The sequence below is a fragment of the Sphaeramia orbicularis genome, chromosome 17 (assembly GCF_902148855.1).
Source record: "Sphaeramia orbicularis chromosome 17, fSphaOr1.1, whole genome shotgun sequence".
Lineage (NCBI taxonomy): Eukaryota > Metazoa > Chordata > Actinopteri > Kurtiformes > Apogonidae > Sphaeramia > Sphaeramia orbicularis.
The window spans coordinates 42,744,794-42,766,053 of record NC_043973.1 but is presented as its reverse complement, the minus strand read 5'-3'; the positions used below and the strand labels follow the sequence as shown (position 1 = coordinate 42,766,053).

The 21,260-nt window shown below is 35.2% G+C and overlaps 1 protein-coding gene across 1 annotated transcript in view; it reads right to left on the bottom strand.

The window, feature by feature from the left end:
• tgm1l1 (transglutaminase 1 like 1) overlaps positions 1-21,260 on the bottom strand; it is a 67,376-nt gene that overhangs the window by 22,900 nt on the left and 23,216 nt on the right. Inside the window, exons 5-8 of the mRNA XM_030160509.1 lie at positions 11,051-11,169; positions 5,257-5,364; positions 3,701-3,878; positions 214-352 (exon numbers count right to left, since the gene is read on the bottom strand). Of these exons, the coding sequence (XP_030016369.1) occupies positions 214-352; positions 3,701-3,878; positions 5,257-5,364; positions 11,051-11,169 (544 nt within the window). The remainder of the gene's footprint in view (positions 1-213; positions 353-3,700; positions 3,879-5,256; positions 5,365-11,050; positions 11,170-21,260) is intronic.

Here is a 21,260-nt window from a genome sequence, read left to right as displayed (position 1 = left end):
CAAAGGGAGCAGGAACACTAGACTGCACATAGATACTAGATTCACCCCAGCAGTGTGAGTTATAGATAATTAAACTGGTATGACATGTATAGGGTTTCAAGTTATTGAGGACAGCTTTAGGAGCAGCTCTAAATATACGGTGCATTCCTGCGGTATGCATTTAGCAGCACAGCAGGCCATTTTCCAAACAGGGTATCCAGGTTCATATCTCACCAGACTGAGTCACTGTTGAGGTAGTCGAGCGGGTCCATATTCTCATCGAAATAGACATCTGTAGTGAGGGACACATCTGTATCGTGAGCGGATTGGAAGTTGGTAACACTGCGGGCCGGTATACCCAAACAGCGAAGCACTGCAGGGAACAAAACACAAAAAAAAAAACGTGAGTAAAACTTCAAAACCTGGACAAGGTCAGCGAGCTCTGATGAGAAAGGTGAGTATTTCTTTGAATATGCCGGGATAAAATGATTTCAGACATCTCTAATGGAATGTCATTTGCATGCTTAGACTGAAGTTTATTATCCGGGCTGAATGAAAGCGACACATGTGGTTCTATCTGTGACAAAAGTGGAGGTATGACAGGAATGCAAATGCAAGGTATTTTAGGGTGTATATGAGCTTTCAGGGGCAACGCTATGTGCTAAGGTCAGCTGGATATCATGTGAGGGACACTGCATGTGCGTACAATGAATGAAGTGTTCAGTTACAGTGGGCTAATGAAAAGGGCCTGATGGACAGGAAGCCACCAGCACAATCATCTACAGACTCTTATTAACCTGAGAAACACAACACTCTTGGATAACATTGACTACACTGCAAAAAATTCCAAATCTTACCAAGTGTATTTTTCTCATTTTTAGTCAAAATATCTCATCACACTTAAAATGAGACATAATCACCTAAAGAGTAACTTTTCAGTGAGATTTAAGAACTTATTTTTAGACGATAGATCTTGAAAATCTTTAATAATTTCCACTTGTTCCATTGGCAGATATTTTGCTTGAATTAAGCAAAAAAAAAAAAAAAAAAATCTTGAATTAAGCAAAAAAAAAATTCTTGAATTAAACAAAAAAAATTTGAATTAAGCAAAAATAAATCTTGAATTAAGCAAAAAAAAAAAAAAAAAAAAAAAAGAATAAAAAAAAAAAAATCTTGAATTAAGCAAAAAAAAAAAAAAAAAAAACTTGAATAAAAAAAAAAAAATCTTGTATTAAGCAAAAAAAAAAAAATCTGCCAATGGAACAAGTGAAAATTATCTTGGTAAGATTTCTTGAAATAAGATTTTCCAGATCTATTGTCTAAAAATCAGTTCTTATATCTCACTGAAAAGTTACTCTTTAGGTGATTATGTCTTATTTTAAGTGTGATGAGATATTTGGACTAGAAATGAGAAAAATACACTTGGTTAGATTTGGATTTTTGCAGTATATGTTCAGACTGCAGGCAAATGTGGCCCAAATCCTTTTTTTTTTTTTTTACCTGTATCCGATCTGTTAAAGCAGTGGTTCCCAACCTAATCTTATCAAGTGTATTTTTCTCATTTCTAGTCAAAATTACTCATCACACTTAAAATAAGACATAATCACCTAAAGAGTAACTTTTCAGTGAGATTTAAGAACTGATTTTTGGACAATAGATCTGGAAAATCTTATTTCAAGAAATCTTATCAAGATAATTTTCACTTGCTCTATTGGTTGATTTTTTCGCTTAATTCAAGATTTTTTTGCTTAATTCATTTTTTTCATTTTTTTTAGCTTCATTAGTTGCATCATCTGTCAATTTACCAGCAAGTTCTAAATGCATTTACATTCATTGCACATATCTATGGTGCTTACGATCCTTATGACTCACATTTCTTGCACAAAAATGTACACTTGATAATTTCAGGGTTAGACATCCTTGCAATTCGCTGCAAAAATCACAATCTTACCAAGTGTATTTTTCTCATTTCTAGTCAAAATATCTCATCACACTTAAAATAAGACATAATCACCTAATGATCTCATCATATAATAACAAGTTTTTACTTTTTTGATTTGTTTTGAGATTTCACAGTGCAATATTAGTACTTTTAGACCCTGACCCTTAAAGATTCTGAATATTTCTCTCCGTTTCACTTTTTTTGAGTGATTTATTACCATTTATTATAATATTCTTTGCATTTTTCAGTGACAGTCAGGTATTTTTCAGTATTTAATTTACTGTTCATGTAGATGACTGCAAAAATCCAAATCTTACCAAGTGTATTTTTCTCATTTGTAGTCAAAATATCTCATCACACGTAAAATAAGACATAATCACCTAAAGAGTAACTTTTCAGTGAGATATAAGAACTTATTTTTAGACGATAGATCTTGAAAATCTTTGATAACTTGTTCCATTCCACTTGTTCCATTGGCAGATAATTTGCTTGAATTAAGCAAAAAAAAAAAAAAAAAAATCTTGAATTAAGCAAAAACAATTCTTGAAATAAACAAAAAAAATTGAATTAAGCAAAAAAAATCTTGAATTAAGCAAAAAATAAATAAATCTTGAATTAAGTAAAAAAAAAAAAAAAAAAAAAATTAAAAAAAAATCTTGAATTAAGCAAAAAAAATCTGCCAATGGAACAAGTGAAAAATTATCTTGGTAAGATTTCTTGAAATAAGATTTTCAAGATCTATTGTTTAAAAATAAGTTCTTATATCTCACTGAAAAGTTACTCTTTAGGTGATTATGTCTTATTTATTTATTTTTGATAATTTTTAAAATTCAATTTCATTGTGCATCTCCAAAAGTACAACACACAAAAAAGAAAGAAATTCACATTTTATGATACAAGATTTTGTGACACTCAAAGTATAACAGGCGACCCCACATGGGGTCGCGACACCAAGGTTGAAAAACACTGTGTTAAAGACAATTTGAACTGCACAAATCTGATTTTTTTCAAATCCGACCCAGGCCACTTTCATATGTGGTCCTAAATCTGATACGTAACTGATATTTTGTAACGCAACTTCAGTCTGAACGGCCAGGTCGCATTTATCTGACCTTTACGTCACTGAAATGCGATAAAAGTCACAATTCTGCATCCAAGGAGGAAGAGCAGCGGTAAAAATATGTCTTTTTTTTTTTTTTTTTTTTTTTTTTTTACATGTTTTTCTTTCTTTCTTTTTCTTTCTTCATCTAGTTTTTTTTTTTTGAACTAGTGAAAAGTACAAACTCTCAACGAGGATAATAATACAGTAATACAAATGAACATCAGTAAAATAAATAAAGTACAAAAAACATGGGGATATAAAAATACATTCAAATACAATACAGTGCAAGTAATTAGGCATTTTAAATTAATACATAGGAGCAGAGAACAAATGAACATAAGTAAAATAAAGAATATGGGAAAAAAAATTAAAAATTCACTTCTGTAAACACAGTGCGTGGTCATGTATTGCATCAGGACCTCTTTTGCGCATGCGGGTCACCTCAGGGTCGTATTCAGTTCAAACTCAAAACTGATAGAAGTCACATTTAATGTGTAATATGAACGAGCACACAAAAAAGTCGGATTTCACCAACAAATCTAAATTGTGCATTAACACCTGCTGTCTGAACATAGCCTTATGTGCACGTTCCACTTCACATATTCCTTCACTCCGTCTCTATAATCTCCCCTTTCACTCTCACACCCCCCCTCTGTGGGTTTTGCTGGAACACCCACCTGTTGTAGTGACCCCGGAGAACACCCAGCACTGCCCATATGAGACGGGCGTTCCGTCGGAGGCGTGGTATTTCCTCAGGATTTCCACGCTGCTGCTCCACGCAGCAGGAGACACTCCGTCGGAATAGTCCCCCGACCAGTTTCCAACCAGGACTCCGAAATCATCCTGAGCATTTATCTGCAAAAGGAACGAAACTGTCAGTCACAAGCGATAATCATTAACAAATGGAAATGTTGACGGTGATGATGATTAGAGCTGCAGATCTCAGTTTGGATATAAAGGAGTGATATTTTGCTTTTTTTTAAATGGAATTATGCATTTTGAAAACATTTCCCTGTGGTCTACATAAACTGTAAATGCTATGCTTGGGTCTGAATTCTTAATTAATTAATTTATTTATTCATTTATTTATTTCGAACTTGCAAAGAAACAAAATAAAACAAAACAAAGCAAAATAAGACCAAAGCAAAATAACGTTTAAATGAACAGAATCTATCCTCAAGTGTCAAGTAATCTTCAACTCCACAGATCCTTCTTCAACAATATTTTTGACCACTTATGTTCGTTAATACAACCAACAACTGGACTTTTTAGGTAATCGGCTCGAAGTTTGGACATATTTTCAGTTTTTACAACAACCGCTGCTGCTGACAAACAGTTATGGCGTATTCGGAGAAATGTTCATCAGAAGTCTTGACCTTATATGTGCAAATGTCGTGACGTAACTAGTTATAAAACGTAAAAAAATTAAGCAGGAATTAAAACAAATTGTAGAAATCCACTTGATTTTTGACAAAATGAATATAAAGATAGCTTTGCAGCACCTGGAGGGTTCAAATTCAAACTTTATGAACTATTAGGGTCCAAATACACAAATAAATAAATGTACCAAAGACTAATAAAAGTGGGTTTAGCAAAATATGACCCCTTTAAAGTAACCTGTGAAGAGGTGCGCTCTACACTCCCTAATGCAGTTCAGAAAGCCTGTAGAACACAGCATGTACAACTTAGAATCTCTAAATATAACAGAAAAATCTATTTAAAAGTCAACAAAAAACAGATCACCTGCAGAGATAATAGCAATAATACTATTCTTTGTCGAGCTGCGCAGTTAATCAAATCATAATCACAATGTGTGCAATTTTCCAATTTCCAAAGGCTGCAAATTGATTAAATAAAAATGTGCATGTATCAGCGTGACGCACTCTGATTGTGTGTGATCTGCATGTTATCTACAAACTGAGATTAGATAGAACTGTAATCGATCCGTTTCATTGATTGGTTTAAACATGCTTTGTCTTCTTAGTATTCGTGTTATTAATGAACTTGTTACTGTGTACATTTCTCAAGCCTCAACCTGCATGTTTTGTCCGATCGATTCCAGTGATTTATAGACACAGATGAGCGTTACTGATCCTTGGACGATACTCACTTATGCAATACTAGCGCATTGACCTATGGGGTGTAGATGTGGTAGTTTTTATGCTGTTGTGTATTTGTGTATGATATTTTCAACAAAAATTGCAGCAAATTGTTCAGTTTGTATTTTTCTTACCATGGCGGACAGGACTCTGACCACATTAATGGGATCCCCTCGACCAGACGGTGGCATGTCACTCTTCTCCAGGAGGAACAGACATGCTTCCAGGATCCCCTCATGGAACTACCATAAAGAAAATACACATGAAGAAATAATCATTAAACGAAGACCATGAATTATTTACTTACGTCACTTAAGATTTTTTTTTTTATTACTTATTTATGTGTATAAAAGTTACACCCTTGTTTATTGCTGCAACAATTAAGCATTAATTTCAATTATTTTGGATGGTATGTGTAGGTATGTGTATGCTTGTGTATATATTTGATTATGTATTAATGTATATATGTATATTTGTATTTATTTATACAGGGAGGCAAGGGGTATTGTTTTTGGTTCGGTTTGTTTGTTTGTTTGTAAACACTTTAGCAGCAATAGCAGTTGAATTCATTCCAAATTGGGTTTATAGATTCCCAGTGACCAAGAATAGATGTGATTACATTTTGGGAAAAGCAGGTATAAATTCAAATTTTTTATGAATTAAAAAAAAAAAATTTCTCCCCTTTAGTTATAATGAGCAACATTTCACATGTCTGTAGCAGCAAAACTATTAGTTGAATTCTCACCAAATTGGGTTTATAGATTGCCAGTGACCCAGAATAAACATGATTACATTTTGAGAAAATTACGTCAAATTTCAAATTTTTTATGAATTTTTAAAATAATTTTTTTTCCTATTTACTTATAACGGGCGAAATTTCAAATGTCTATAAAAACATCAATTTTGTTTCAATTGTCTTCAAACTTAGCACATATATAGAGGCAATTGATATGCTGACATCAGCACATGCGTAAATATGATGACATCAGCTGGATCAATGCCAAAATAAGCTACAATATGTGTGAGGGGCGGGGTTTGTAGTGCCTTGTTTTATTTTATTTTTTTCCTTTTTATGTGTATGTATATGTGATGTGTATGTGTATGTATATGTGATGTGTATGTATATGTGATGTGTATGTGTATGTATATGTGATGTGTATGTATATGTGATGTGTATGTATATGTGATGTGTATGTGTATGTATATGTGATGTATATGTGATGTGTATGTGTATGTATATGTGATGTGTATGCATATGTGATGTGTATGTATATGTGTATGTGTATGCGATGTATATGTGATGTGTATGTATATGTGATGTGTATGTGTATGTGATGTGTATGTGTATGTGATGTATATGTGATGTGTATGTGATGTGTATGTGATGTGTATGTGTATGTATATGTGATGTATATGTGTACGTATATGTGATGTGTATGTGTATGTATATGTGATGTGTATGTGATGTATATGTGATGTGTATGTGTATGTATATGTGATGTGTATATGATGTGTATGTGCATGTGCATGTATATGTGTATGTATATGTGATGTATATGTGATGTGTATGTGTATGTATATGTGATGTGTATGTATATGTGATGTATATGTGATGTGTATGTGATGTGTATGTATATGTGATGTGTATGTATATGTATATGTGATGTGTATGTGCATGTGCATGTATATGTGTATGTATATGTGATGTGTATGTATATGTGATGTATATGTGATGTGTATGTGATGTGTATGTATATGTGATGTGTATGTATATGTATATGTGATGTATATGTGATGTATATGTGATGTGTATGTGATGTGTATGTGTATGTATATGTGATGTGTATGTGTACGTATATGTGATGTATATGTGTATGTATATGTGATGTGTATGTGTACATATATGTGATGTGTATGTGTATGTGATGTATATGTGATGTGTATGTATATGTGATGTGTATGTATATGTATATGTGATGTGTATGTATATGTGATGTGTATGTGTATGTGATGTGTATGTGATGTGTATGTATATGTGATGTATATGTGATGTGTATGTGATGTGTATGTGTATGTATATGTGATGTATATGTGTACGTATATGTGATGTGTATGTGTATGTATATGTGATGTGTATGTGTACGTATATGTGATGTGTATGTGATGTATATGTGATGTGTATGTATATGTGATGTATATGTGTATGTGATGTGTATGTATATGTGATGTGTATGTATATGTGTATGTGTATGTATATGTGATGTGTATGTGATGTGTATGTATATGTGATGTGTATGTGATGTGTATGTGTATGTATATGTGTATGTATATGTATATGTGATGTGTATGTGTATGTGATGTGTATGTATATGTGTATGTGTATGTATATGTGATGTGTATGTGATGTGTATGTGTATGTATATGTGATGTATATGTGATGTGTATGTGTACGTATATGTGATGTGTATGTATATGTGATGTGTATGTATATGTGTATGTGTATGTATATGTATATGTGATGTGTATGTATATGTGTATGTGTATGTATATGTATATGTGATGTGTATGTATATGTGTATGTGTATGTGTATGTGTATGTGTATGTATATGTGATGTGTATGTGATGTGTATGTGTATGTGTATGTGTATGTATATGTGATGTGTATGTGATGTGTATGTGTATGTGTATGTGTATGTATATGTATATGTGATGTGTATGTGTATGTGATGTGTATGTATATGTGTATGTGTATGTATATGTATATGTATATGTATATGTATATGTGATTTGTAGGTGTAGGTGTGTGTATGCTTCTGTATATATTTGATCATGTATTTATGTGTATATGTATTTGTTTTTTGTATTTTGATGTTTTAGAGGGGTCTTATATTTTTATGCTTGTGTACGTACATGATTAAATGTTGATGTATTATTGTATTCTGTATTTGTTTTAGTAGGCATGTTTTTTTAATAATCGCATTCCAACACTACCCTTGTCTGAGACAAATTCCTCCCATTAGCAAACAAATCAAAAAACCTTGAAACCTTAATTTGATATTTGTTGACACTAGAAATTAATCAACAAATATTTGGCTTAACTTTTATGAAAAAAAGTCCAAACTCTGACTGCAGCCTGTTAAATGTGAGGATTTTCTGGTTTCCTTCCTCCGCTGTGACAGTAAATGTAACATCCTTGGGGTATGGTCCAAACAAAGCATCTGAAGATACCACATTTTCAGACATTTTCTCGACTAAACATTCCACATTAATTGAGAAAACACTGAAACACGGTGTAAAACAAGTCTCATTATTAATAAGTGGTTTCTACCTAATGCGACGCAATTCTAATTATTCACACTTCCCATTTGCTGGATTTCTTTAAAGCACAAAATAGGAGACGGTTGCAGCTACTCTGTAACAAATGAACACGGCCCAGAAAGATGATGAAAAGCACATTGCAGTTAGACTTCTTGAATGTGACACTGATCATTAAGAAAGCTATTGCAAAGCCCCCAAATCCTCATTACAGCGGAAAAGCAGTAAGATGTTTGCAAATGTGATGAAACACAGGCTTTTCAGTCATCTATTGTCTCAATGAGTTTCAGGAATATAGTGCAATATCTCGAGGAAACAAATTATTCACTTCCACAACTATCTGACTGCTACAAAATTAAAGACATAAGGGTGAGTAGTAGGGTGGGGGGGTGGGGGTTCCATTTTCAGGTGTGGGCTGTTTAAGCTGCAGTGTTTGATGGTTTTTTTTAGTGTCGCTGGGCGAAAATTCCATAATTACTTTTAGCTTATTGTAATTCAAGTGGTCTGAGAGGACATCAGACTTCTAAATTTGTTCTTTCCCTCTACTTTCAGACTGCGAATTTGCCTCATGACGCCCTGACTTTGCTTATAATCATCAAATGTTTTCAGACAGATAGGGGAGTTAAATATGTGTTTGGCAGCTGCAATTACCAATCACTCCAAACTGAAGCTCGTAGAAGCGGCTTCACGTTTCCATGACAACAGAATATGTTATCAGGTCATTGATATTTATATTTAGTCTTTTTGAGTCAGTTTAACCCATAAAGACCCAAATGTACACCAATGACCAAAAGCATCTTCTATGAAACTAGTCCCTAAAAATAGGACATGGGGGCTAAAAATTCAAACTAGTTGTAGACTAATGTTATGAAGCAAATTTGGAAGCACTTTGGGTTTATTTTAAAAATAAATACCTACTGAGATAAAAGAGAAACTATTTTCAGATAAAACACATTTTTATATTATTTTACATTACATTTAATACAAAAATCTGCGTGTAACACGGTCCAAAGGACACGAAAATACTTTTTTTTTTTTTTAATTATCTCTTTATTCTCTCACAGGTACATTTTGGGTTTGAACTAATTATGCAAGGCAGAGTGTTTCACAAAAATGACCGCTGTTGCAAAATCATTCGCGATTTATTTGCGTTTAAATGGGCGGGTTCTGCATGTAACGCAAGTGGACACGATGGGTTACATACAAAACCTCGAATGAGACTAAGATTCATGAAAAACGTGCATGTTTGGATTAGAAAAAACACTAATATCATCAAATTTAACACAGTCTCTTCATTTATTGCACTACATAAGACCATTTCCAGCCATGTTTTCAGACCAAATGCACTGACACCTACAGGGGTTGGACAAAATAATGGAAACACCTTAAAAAATCAACAAAATATAATTTAATATGGTGTAGGTCCGCCTTTTGCGGCAATTACAGCCTCAATTCTCCGAGGTATTGATTCATAAAACTTGTGAATTCTTTCCAAAGGAATTTTAAGCCATTCTTCAGTTAGAATACCCTCCAACTCTTTTAGAGACGATGGCGGTGGAAATCGACGTCTTACTTGAATCTCTAAAACTGACCATAAATGCTCAATAATGTTGAGGTCTGGGGACTGTGCCGGCCATACGAGATGCTCAACTTCATTAGAATGTTCCTCATGCCATTCTTTAACAATTCTAGCTGTATGGATTGGGGCATTATCATCTTGAGGTGAAGGTGTTTCCATTATTTTGTCCAACCCCTGTAGGTAGCTTTTCATGTCTCAATTTTGGTCCTATTTTTGGCCCCAATATTTGATTAAAAATTCATAAATTTTGAGATGGCTGAGAGCAAGAGTAGAATTTTTTGGGGACATTTTTCTGAGGTCATTATTAGGTACATCCTAGGGAGAAATATGTCTAAATTTCTCTTTTATTATTGGGTCTAAAAATGCTGGCAAAGTGCCGGGTACCAAAATAAACCCAGTTTCACAGAAGCACCCATCTACTGATTTAAAACCTTTAATAACCTTAGAACCATTAATCCTATCAATACATGTAAATTATTGGTGTAAAATACAGTTTGTCATTGTTTCATAGTCATCAGATATGACCCATTTGGACGTTACCATGGAAACACCATTATCTTCTGCAACACTGACTCACCAGTAAAACCCACAGAGTTGGATCAGTGGCATTGGATGGAGACACTTGGTTTATGTTCAGTTAATGATATATTTTGTTAAAAAAAGTCACTTTTCCTCAAGTTTTCTCTGTTTTTGGTATGATAACCCTCAAATGTAATCTCAGCATGATGATTAAATTACATGATCACTGAAATAAATACAGGAAAATACATGATTTTTACTGAAAAAAGGCAAAAATTTAGAGGATAATATTATGATAAATGGTGATAAATCACTTAAGACAGGTTAAATAGAGAGAAAAATATATTTGGGAACGACCACAAAAGTAGCACTGGGTCTTTATGGGTTGAAATGCAGACATACTTGCAGAAAGAAAAGTATGTATTTCTAAATTCAGTTCATATTCTCTCCTGATTTTAACCCCTGAAGAAATGTGCAATAATTTCAAGTCACATCTTGTCTTCATAGTCAGTACCTGCCCAAAATTCCATGTGCGAGCACCAATTTGCTTCTCTGTTCCATAGTAAATCCTCCCGGTGTCGTTCAGGACGTACTCCTTCCTCTCCTCTTCATCATCCATAAACACTGTGTCCTCTGAAAACATGAAAAATAATGTTATTATATTACAAGTATATGCCTTTATTTAACAATTTCAACCATAAAGACCTAAAACATCTACTGATATAAAATGTTTAATACCTGTTGATCCACTAAACCTATCAATACATATAAATAATTGGTGTAAAATGCAGTTTGTCATGTTTTCACGGTCATCAGACATGACCCATTTGGACGTTCAGAGGCTCCGTAGTTACCATGGAAACACCGCCATCTTCTACAACATTGTTTCACCAGTTAAACCCATACAGTTTTATAAATGACAGTGGATGGAAACACTTGTTTTATGTTCAGATAATGATATATTTTGCTGATAAAGTCCATTTTTCTCATCATTTACATGTAGTTGACCTGGATGTAAAGTCATATTCTGAATAAATCTTACGTAGAAAAGTAGTTTAGTATTTTTTGTGAATCTATCAATGTAAAATAAGATAAGCTATGACTATATTTATCCCACCATTGAGAAATTTTACAGTTAATAGCAGCAACATACCACAAAGTGCAGAAAAAAAGACAGGTATAAAAACCACAAATGAGTGAAAAATGAATGAGAGAATGAGAAATTTGGTATTTATATAAATAAAGACTTAGAATTAAAAATAAAAAATGTAGAAATTTAAACGTTACTGTCGGCCTAAAACCTCTGCTGGTGTAAATGTTTAATATCTCTTGATCCACTTCTCCTATCAATACATAGAAATAATTGGTGTAAAATGCAGTTTGTCATGTTTTCACGGTCATCAGACATGACCCATTTGGACGTTCAGAGGCTCCGTAGTTACCGTGGAAACACCGCCATCTTCTACAACATTGATTCACCAGTAAAATCCATGGAGTTGGATCAATGACAGTGGATGGATGCACTTGGTTTATATTCAATTAATGATAGATTTTACTGAAAAAGTCACTTTTTCTCCAATTTTCTCAGTTTTGAAATAATAACCCTCAACTTTATCTGAGTTTTTATGAACATCTATATGATCAGTACATAGGCATTGGAAATATTTAATGATTTCACTAGAAAAATGCAAAATAGAGAAGATTATTTTGTAATAAATGGTGATAAATCACTTAGGAGATGTTAAATATAGAGAAAAAAAATCATTTGGGAGCTGACACAAAATTAGCGCTGGGTCTTTATGGGTTAATCTAATTAATAAACAGATTTCAGACAGATCTGTTCTGAGTTCTCGGGTAAATATACTTTCCTCCAATTAAAAAAACATATGGCTTTTCATGCCACTAGTTCGTGAATTCCAGCCACTAGTTCGTGAATTCCAGCAGAATATTTTTATTTTCCTTATTTTTTTTAATTTTTATTTTTATTTTTATTTTTATTTTATTTTAAATTTACAACATAACAAAATTAAATCAAAAGTCTACATAAGTATACGCATAACCTAATGTCATTTAATTCTGTTATGGAAAACTGAAGTCACGTTTCCGAGATTCTTTATCAGAAGACAGAGAATAAAAAAGGATTGTACCCAAATCATGTATGACTAAATCAGTGTTATTTAATGGTATTTAAAGCTGTCAATCACATATTTAGCCCTCCTACCTGTTGATATGGGAATTAAATATCGGAAAATACATGATTTTTGTATGATATTTTGCAAAAAATGTAAAATACAGAGGACAATATTATAATAGATGGTGATAAATCACTTAGGAAATGTTAAATATAAAGAAAAAAATCATTTGGGAACTGGCACAAAATTGACACTGGGTCTTTATGGGTTAATCTAACTAATTAATAATAATAATAATAATAATAATAATAATAATACATCAGTTTTATATAGCGCTTTTCTAAGTACTCAAAGACGCTTCATTTGCTTCATTTTGAATACCATGCCACTCATTTGTGAATTCCATGAGAATATTTTCACTTTCCCAAAAAATTTATAACATAACAAAATTAAATCAAAAGACTATATATGTATACGCATAACCTAACGTCATTTAATTCTGTTATAGAAAACTGAAGCCATTTTTTCAATATTCTTTATCAAAAGACAGAGAGTAGAAAAGGATTGTATCCAAATCATATATGATTAAATCAGTGTTATTTAATGGTATTTACAGCTGTCAATCACATATTTAGCCCTCCTACCTGTCGATATGGGAATTAAATATCGGAAAATACATGATTTTTGTATGATATTTTGCAAAAAATGTAAAATACAGAGGGTAATATTATAATAGATGGTGATAAATCACTGTTATAGAAAAGTGAAGCCATTTTTTTCAGTATTCTTTATCAGAAGACAGAGAATAGAAAAGGATTGTATCCAAATCATATATGATTAAATCAGGGTTATTTAAAGGTATTTTGATTGATTGATTGATTGATTGATTGATGTATTTATTTCAAAAATGAATGTCAAAACAGAAGAAAATAAATAAACAAAACACTTAAACATAAGACATTAGACATATTATGCGTATACATATAATTCGATTCAATATTTACAGCTGTCAATCACATATTTAGCCCTCCTACCTGTCAATAAATGAATTAAATATTGGAAAATACATGATTTTTGCATGATATTTTGCAAAAAATGTAAAATACAGAGGATAATATTAGAATAGACGGTGATAAATCACTTAGGAAATGTTAAATATAAAGAAAATATCATTTGGGAACTGGCACAAAATTAACACTGGGTCTTTATGGGTTAATCTAACTAATTAATACCATGCCACTAATTTGTGAATTCCATGAGAATATTTTCACTGTCCCAAAAAATGTACAACAAAAAAAAATTAAATCAAAAGACTATATATGTATACGCATAACCTAACGTCATTTAATTCTGTTATAGGAAAGTGAAGCCATTTTTTTTCAGTATTCTTTATCAGAAGACAGAGAATAGAAAAGGATTGTATCCAAATCATATATGATTAAATCAGTGTTATTTAAAGGTATTTTGATTGATTGATTGATTGATGTATTTATTTCAAAAATGAATGTCAAAACAGAAGAAAATAAATAAACAAAACACTTAAACATAGGACATTAGACATATAATGCGTATACATATAATTCGATTCAATATTCACAGCTGTCAATCACATATTTAGCCCTCCTACCTGTCAATAAATGAATTAAATATTGGAAAATACATGATTTTTGCATGATATTTTGCAAAAATGTGAAATGCAGAGGATAATATTATAATAAATGGCGATAAATCACTTAAGGAAGATTAAATAGAGGGAAAATTTCATCAGTGAACTGCCATAAAAGTAGCAGCGCTGTGTCTTTATGCGTTAACATCCGATTTTCAATACTAAAGCCCTTGAGTGTTTATTAGTAGCATCTAAAGCTTCAGCTCTCACAGTTGAAGATCCTACTTAAACAATCTCAGCAGGAAAGAGTAAAAACTACAGTATTTGCTCACATGGACATCAGTCAAGGTTCTATTTCCTGTTTGTGAAACTAACCAAGAATCTGAGGTTCACTTGTTTCTTCAGTGACTTAACCGCTGAAGAATGTCATTTCTTTTCACAAAATACTGCAAGAGAGTCCCCAAGGCCAGGAAATTGTTAAGAAACACAATGAGTCCACGGACCCTGCAGTGGGGCCCACATTCAGCTATGCGAAGCCATGTGTTTGGAGTGACATCACGGTCACAGAATGGGCGTTCACCCCTTGACAAGAGCTTTTACGAACTCCTTTTCCATCTCTTTTATCTGCTGCTTTTCACCGAGATCGCCAGCGCATGTGAACAAGGTGGGGATCTGACGAGGAGAAAGAAAGGGGGAAAGTAGCGGAAGTATCACACACTGTAAAAACAAACCTTTAGAATCTACACGATAAAAGTGAGGTAACAATTTGCATTCATTTTGGTTGAGTAGATTTGACCCCATATTTGGAATAAAATGTAACTACATTTAACAGCCATAACACACTCAAAGAAATGAGGTAAACTCCACACGTTACCCAACAAATTACTCATAAAAAAGTGAGTAACATAAACTCTTAATTATTAATACAAATATGTTCATCTGTTTAATTATTACACTGGGTTACAAAAAAATGTTGATGCCCTTCTTGAAGCCATCTTCACCACTTGGAGCAATGTTCCCACCAGCCTCCTGGAAACACTCGCATCAAGCATGCCCAAACGAATTTTTGAAGTGATTAACAAGAACGGTGGAGCTACTCATTACTGAGTCCTACTGAGAAAATTTTTTGTTCTGGTTTGGAGAGTTTTTTGTAATTTTTTGAGCGATGGTCTTAAACTTTTGATCAGCTGATGAACAGCCTATTTCAGTTTACTTGTTATTTTCAATAAATTACTTTTTCAAAGTGCTTTTTGTCTCACTCCCCCTTCTTGCTTTTGTATATTGTAGCTCTACTTAAAACCTCATTAAGATCCAAATGTGCAAAAGGTAAATTCTAGCTATTTTTCAACTGCTCTTAAGATTTTAATCAGGTCTGTACCTCTGCTATATAAAAAGAACAACACTTCTTATCAACTCAGAACACTGAAAAAACACATACCGTACTTTCCGGACTATAAGCCGCTACTTTTTTCTCGTTTTCAACCCAGCGGCTTATAAAGTGATGCAGCTTGAGTATAGATTTATACGGGCTAACTGCCTCCAGGGGGCGCCTCTAGCAGGAAGCGCAAAAGTGAGACAGACAGGTGGAAGAAGTGATGCGAAGAGGAGAAGTTTTAGACTTAACCTTTAACAATCATTTTGCGTGTCATGCACAAACCCTCATCATGGAAAACACATGAAGAAATAAGTTAAAAGCAATCAATGCGTCTGTCTAGGAAGGAAATATAGCTGCAGTACGGAAATGCCATTGAGCAACAACGGAGGAGAGACTGAGAAGGTGTGTGACGGAGCTGAGGCTGTTCAACTGAAGAACACTGAAGAAGACGACTGCAGTGGTTTCATGAGCAGAAGGAAGATGACGATACAGATCAATGACTTTTCTGGTTTTTTTTAACTAGCCGTGTTCCTGCCGTTTACTGCCGTGTTACAGGCACTGTTAAAAAGCAGTTAAGGTATGGAAATAAATACTTAAATAATCTTTCTGTTTACCATCTTTCTGTGTAAATATCTCATGTCACAACGTGGACACCTGCGGCTTATAGTTACATTCCGGTGCGCCTTATAGCCCGGAAAGTACGGTAAAAACTGTCCCAACTAGTTTGTCCTAATGCATGCTGGGAAACTCCCCCAGCTGCTCCTCCAACACGTCACAATATTATGGGATAGATTTTATTCTATTATTTTAAGTAGCAATTTTTACTGTTAACAAATGGGTAGAATTGAACCAGTCCTAATAGATTTTACTGGCAATTATTACTGTTGATTAAAATGTAACTGATGTCCGTAGTTTGTAGTTACCAACCCCTGAAATCATTTTTTACAGCGCACTATTGAAAATATAGGGTGGGGAAGCAAAATTAACAATGAACATTTAGTTAGGGCTGTGCAATTAATCGAAATTCAATTACAATTTCGATTATTACGCGCAACGATTACAAAAATTATGTAATCGAGAAAAAACGATTATTAATTTTGAGTTGATAATTCACGCGCACGCAAGCTACCATGAGCTGCTCTGCCCCGCCCCCCTCTAAGCTACAGCTGCCAGCTAGCCGGCAGGTCCACCCCACGAGGAAAGTTGTACCTAGCGGTCTGGAAAAATAGCAGGAGAATCGTAGCAGAAGTGCTTGGTAAACAAAAAAGGCAAGTCAAATTCAATTGTATGGAATCACTTTGGGTTTGATGAAGAGCAAAAACCCATTACATGCAAAAAGTGTTTCGTAGTTGTGTCCGTACCGACCGGTAACACAGCAAACCTTTTTAACCATCTAAAGTTTAACCACCGCCACCTTTATCATAATCTTATGAAAAACTAAAACACATAAAAAAACTCCGTCTACAACTTTGTCCGCAATGCAATCTTCAGTCTCCGAATCTCTTTACGCTGCAACTCCCGTATTAACCTAACTGAAACCTCACGGCACGCCAATGAATTTACTATATTTCATACTACATTGAACATACTTGAATTTATAATTTGCACTTTACGTGAGTTTTTTTTTTTTTTTATTGCTCCAGTTCTATGGCAAGTCTATAGCAGTTTAATTCCAGTGCACTATTTGTTTACAAAAGGAAACATACTTGAATTTACAGTACACTTATTTGCATTTAAAGATTTTTTTTGTTTCGTACAAAAGTGAACATACTTTGTTTTAATGGTTAAAAGCTTTATTTATATTTAAAGAGTATATCTTACATTGTTTTGCAAGAAAAAAATAAACAACTTTAAGGTTTACAAATAATCGTTTTTAATAATCGTGATTTCAATTATTGCTAAAATAATCATGATTTTTTTTTTTTTTTTCTATAATCGAGCAGCCCTACATTTAGTTGTTTTTTCTCAGCAGGCACTACGTCAATTGTTTTGAAACCAAACATATATTGATGTCATAATCATACCTAACACTATTATCCATACCTTTTCAGAAACTTTTGCCCATATGAGTAATCAGGAAAGCAAACGTCAAAGAGTGTGTGATTTGCTGAATGCACTCGTCACACCAAAGGAGATTTCAAAAATAGTTGGAGTGTCCATAAAGACTGTTTATAATGGAAAGAAGAGAATGACTATGAGCAAAACTATTACGAGAAAGTCTGGAAGATACTATTAAAGAAGAATGGGAGAAGTTGTCACCCGAATATTTGAGGAATACTTGTGCAAGTTTCAGGAAGCGTGTGAAGGCAGTTATTGAGAAAGAAGGAGGACACATAGAATAAAAACATTTTCTATTATGTCAATTTTCTTGTGGCAAATAAATTCTCATGACTTTCAATAACCTAATTGGTCATACACTGTCTTTCAATCCCTGCCTCAAAATATTGTAAATTTTGCTTCCCCACCCTGTAGTTTGTCCTAATGCAAGCTGGGAAACTCGCCCTAGCTTCTCCTCCAGCACGTCACAATATTATGTGGTAGATTTTAGTCTATTATTTTAAGTAGCAATTGTTACTGTTAACAAATAGGTAGAACTGAACCAGTCCTAATAGATTTTACTGGCAATTATTACTGTTGATTAAAATGTAACTGATGTCCATAGTTTGTATTTACTAACTCCCTGAAATCCTTTTTTACAGCGCACTATTGAAAATAGACATGAGAAAAACCAAAAAGGAAGGAAGAGGTTTAACATGTGGGACCACAGAGAGGAAGAAGGGGAGTTCTGGTTGAGAGGTGAAAGGGGGAGGGAGGGAGAAAGTGAAGCAAAACAGAGCGTCTTGAGATTTTATGGGAGAAAACAGAGGGAGGTGAGGCTGACAGTAGTTGGCAGCTGTGATAATTTTGGTTTTCACTTCTCGCTGAATATTCCTGGAAGTGAAGGAGAAACATTCACAAACACACACAGGACGATAGGGAGCGGGGGTGATGGAGTGAGGGTCAGGTCAACAGATAGCAAGAGGGGGGGAGTCGGAGTGTGGGTGAGTGGGTGGGTGGGAGCGGCTTATAAAGGGAGGAAATACAGATGGAAACAGTAAAAGCCAGGGAGAGGACAGGTTGTTACCAGCTGCAGGATTACTCTGAGCTCGCCCCGTGGCGCTTTATACAGTAATTGTAGGATTTTTTGACTTTTATGAGCGTGAGGGAGAGATTGGTTTTGGGAAGAAGAGATTGAGCGAGGCAAAAAAAAGAGATTGGGCATTCCGCCAAAAGCAGCAACCCCATAATGAAAGACAGCCACTCTGTCTTTATCAAATCCAGGTCTGCATTTATTTATTTACTGTGTTGCAAATATAGTTTTTCCTCTGCTTTTTCGCTTTCATTCCGTCTTCGTACTCTTTTTTTTTTTTTTTTAGTTCTTTCCTTTGTTAAATATCCTGTGTGGAAAGTTTTCAGTCTGAAGCAAAGTGCAGGAAATTAGCAGAATAAATAAATAATCTGCTTTTATAACCGGGTAAGAGCTGCATAGAATACAGAGTAGCATGCTAGCTGCTGTATTTTATGAAGTGCACTATAGGACAGTATACGGCTCTTTGCAAATATGACGACTTAAAACCAGTGTTGTGCAAGTGTTGAGCTAAGAACAACAATATATATATACAGGGTGACCCAAAAAAACGGGAATTTTTGAAGTGCGTATTGGTAGACATGAGCAAGTGGCAGCACTGCGAGACAGTGACCTTGAGCAAGTAAACACACCCCCATTTTAGTAACCATGGATCAGTGGAACGGGCAACAGCATGCGTTAGCCATAAAAATGTTTTATAAAAACGGTAAGAGTTTGACAGCTGCGCAGAGGGAGTTCCGACGTTTTTACAACTTCGGACGTCATGGTGCTGTTCCATCGAAACACGCGATAAAATGTTGGATTAATAACTTTGAAGAGACTGGATCTGCCCTAAAGAAGAAACCAACAGGACGACCAAGAAGTGCTCGTACTCCTGGCCCCCTAGATCGCCAGATTTGTCCGTTTGTGACTTCTTCTTGTGGGGCTATCTGAAGAGTAAAGTGTACACGACTCGACCAAGAACTCTGGATGAGTTAAAACAGAGAATTCAGGATGAAATTCACAGTATCCCAGCTGAGATGTTGCAGCGGCCAATGAGGAATCTCAACAGCAGATTTCAAGAATGCATTCGTACAGGAGGACGCCATCTACAGGAAGTCATTTTTAAAAAATGAAAATTCCATCATTGTTTCTTAAATGGCATGTTTTAAGGTTTCAATTACTATGAATAAAATATTTTTCTTCCATCACTCTTGGTTTCATCTCTGCTTTTTGCAGATGACGTTGTCCTGTTGGCCTCATCGAACCTGGACCTTCAGCGTGCCCTGGGGCGGTTTGCAGCCGAGTGTGAAGCGAGCGGGATGAGGATCAGCACCTCCAAATCCAAGGCCATGGTTCTCGACCAGAAAAAGGTGGTCCGCCCTCTCCGGGTCGGTGGGGAGTCTTTGCCCCAAGTGGAGGAGTTTGAGTATCTTGGGGTCTTGTTCACGAGTGAGGGAAGGATGGAGCGTGAGATTGACAGACGGATCGGTGCAGCGTCTGCAGTGATGCAGTCGCTGTACCGGTCTGTCGTGGTGAAGAAGGAGCTGAGCCGAGAGGCGAAACTCTCGATTTACCGGTCAGTCTACGTTCCTACCCTCACCTATGGTCATGAGCTTTGGGTCATGACCAAAAGGACAAGATCCCGGATACAAGCGGTCGAAATGAGTTTCCTCCGCAGGGTGGCTGGGCGCACCCTTAGGGATAGGGTGAGGAGCTCAGTCACCAGGAAGGAGCTCGGAGTAGAGCCGCTGCTCCTCCGCGTCAAGAGGGGCCAGCTGAGGTGGCTCGGGCATCTGTTTCGGATGCCTCCTGGACGCCTCCCTGGGGAGGTGTTCCGGGCACGTCCCACCGGGAGGAGACCTCGGGGAAGACCCAGGACACGTTGGAGAGACTATGTCTCTCGGCTGGCCTGGGAACGCCTCGGGGTCCCCCCGGAAGAGCTGGAGGAGGTGTCCGGGGAGAGGGAAGTCTGGGCATCCCTGCTTAGACTGTTACCCCCACGACCCGGCCCCGGATAAGCGGAAGAGAATGGATGGATGGATGGACTCTTGGTTTTATTGGATTGTTAAAAAGTTCCCGTTTTTTGGTGTCACCCTGTATATATCAAAACTACCAAATGAAGCAGGAACTGAAATGGGTTGTAGAAATCCACCCAGTTTTTGCCAGAATGAATATAAAGATAGCTTTGCAGCACGTGGAGGGTTCAAATTCAAACTATATGAACTATTAGGGTCCAAATACACAAATAAATGAACCAAAGACTAATAAAAGTGGGTTTATCAAAATATGACCCCTTTAACCCTTTCATGCACAGTGGTCACTCCAGTGGACAGTTCTTCTCCAGCTGTTCTCTTGTATATTCATGGGTTTTGTTGGTTTAGTTCCATATTAGCCACAGTGGGCGCTCATGCATCATCCCATTCACTGACATTCAGACCATTACTGTCACTTTGCTGCTCTTGATAAAACTGATTTGCACTAACATGTTTGAGTGTAAACCAC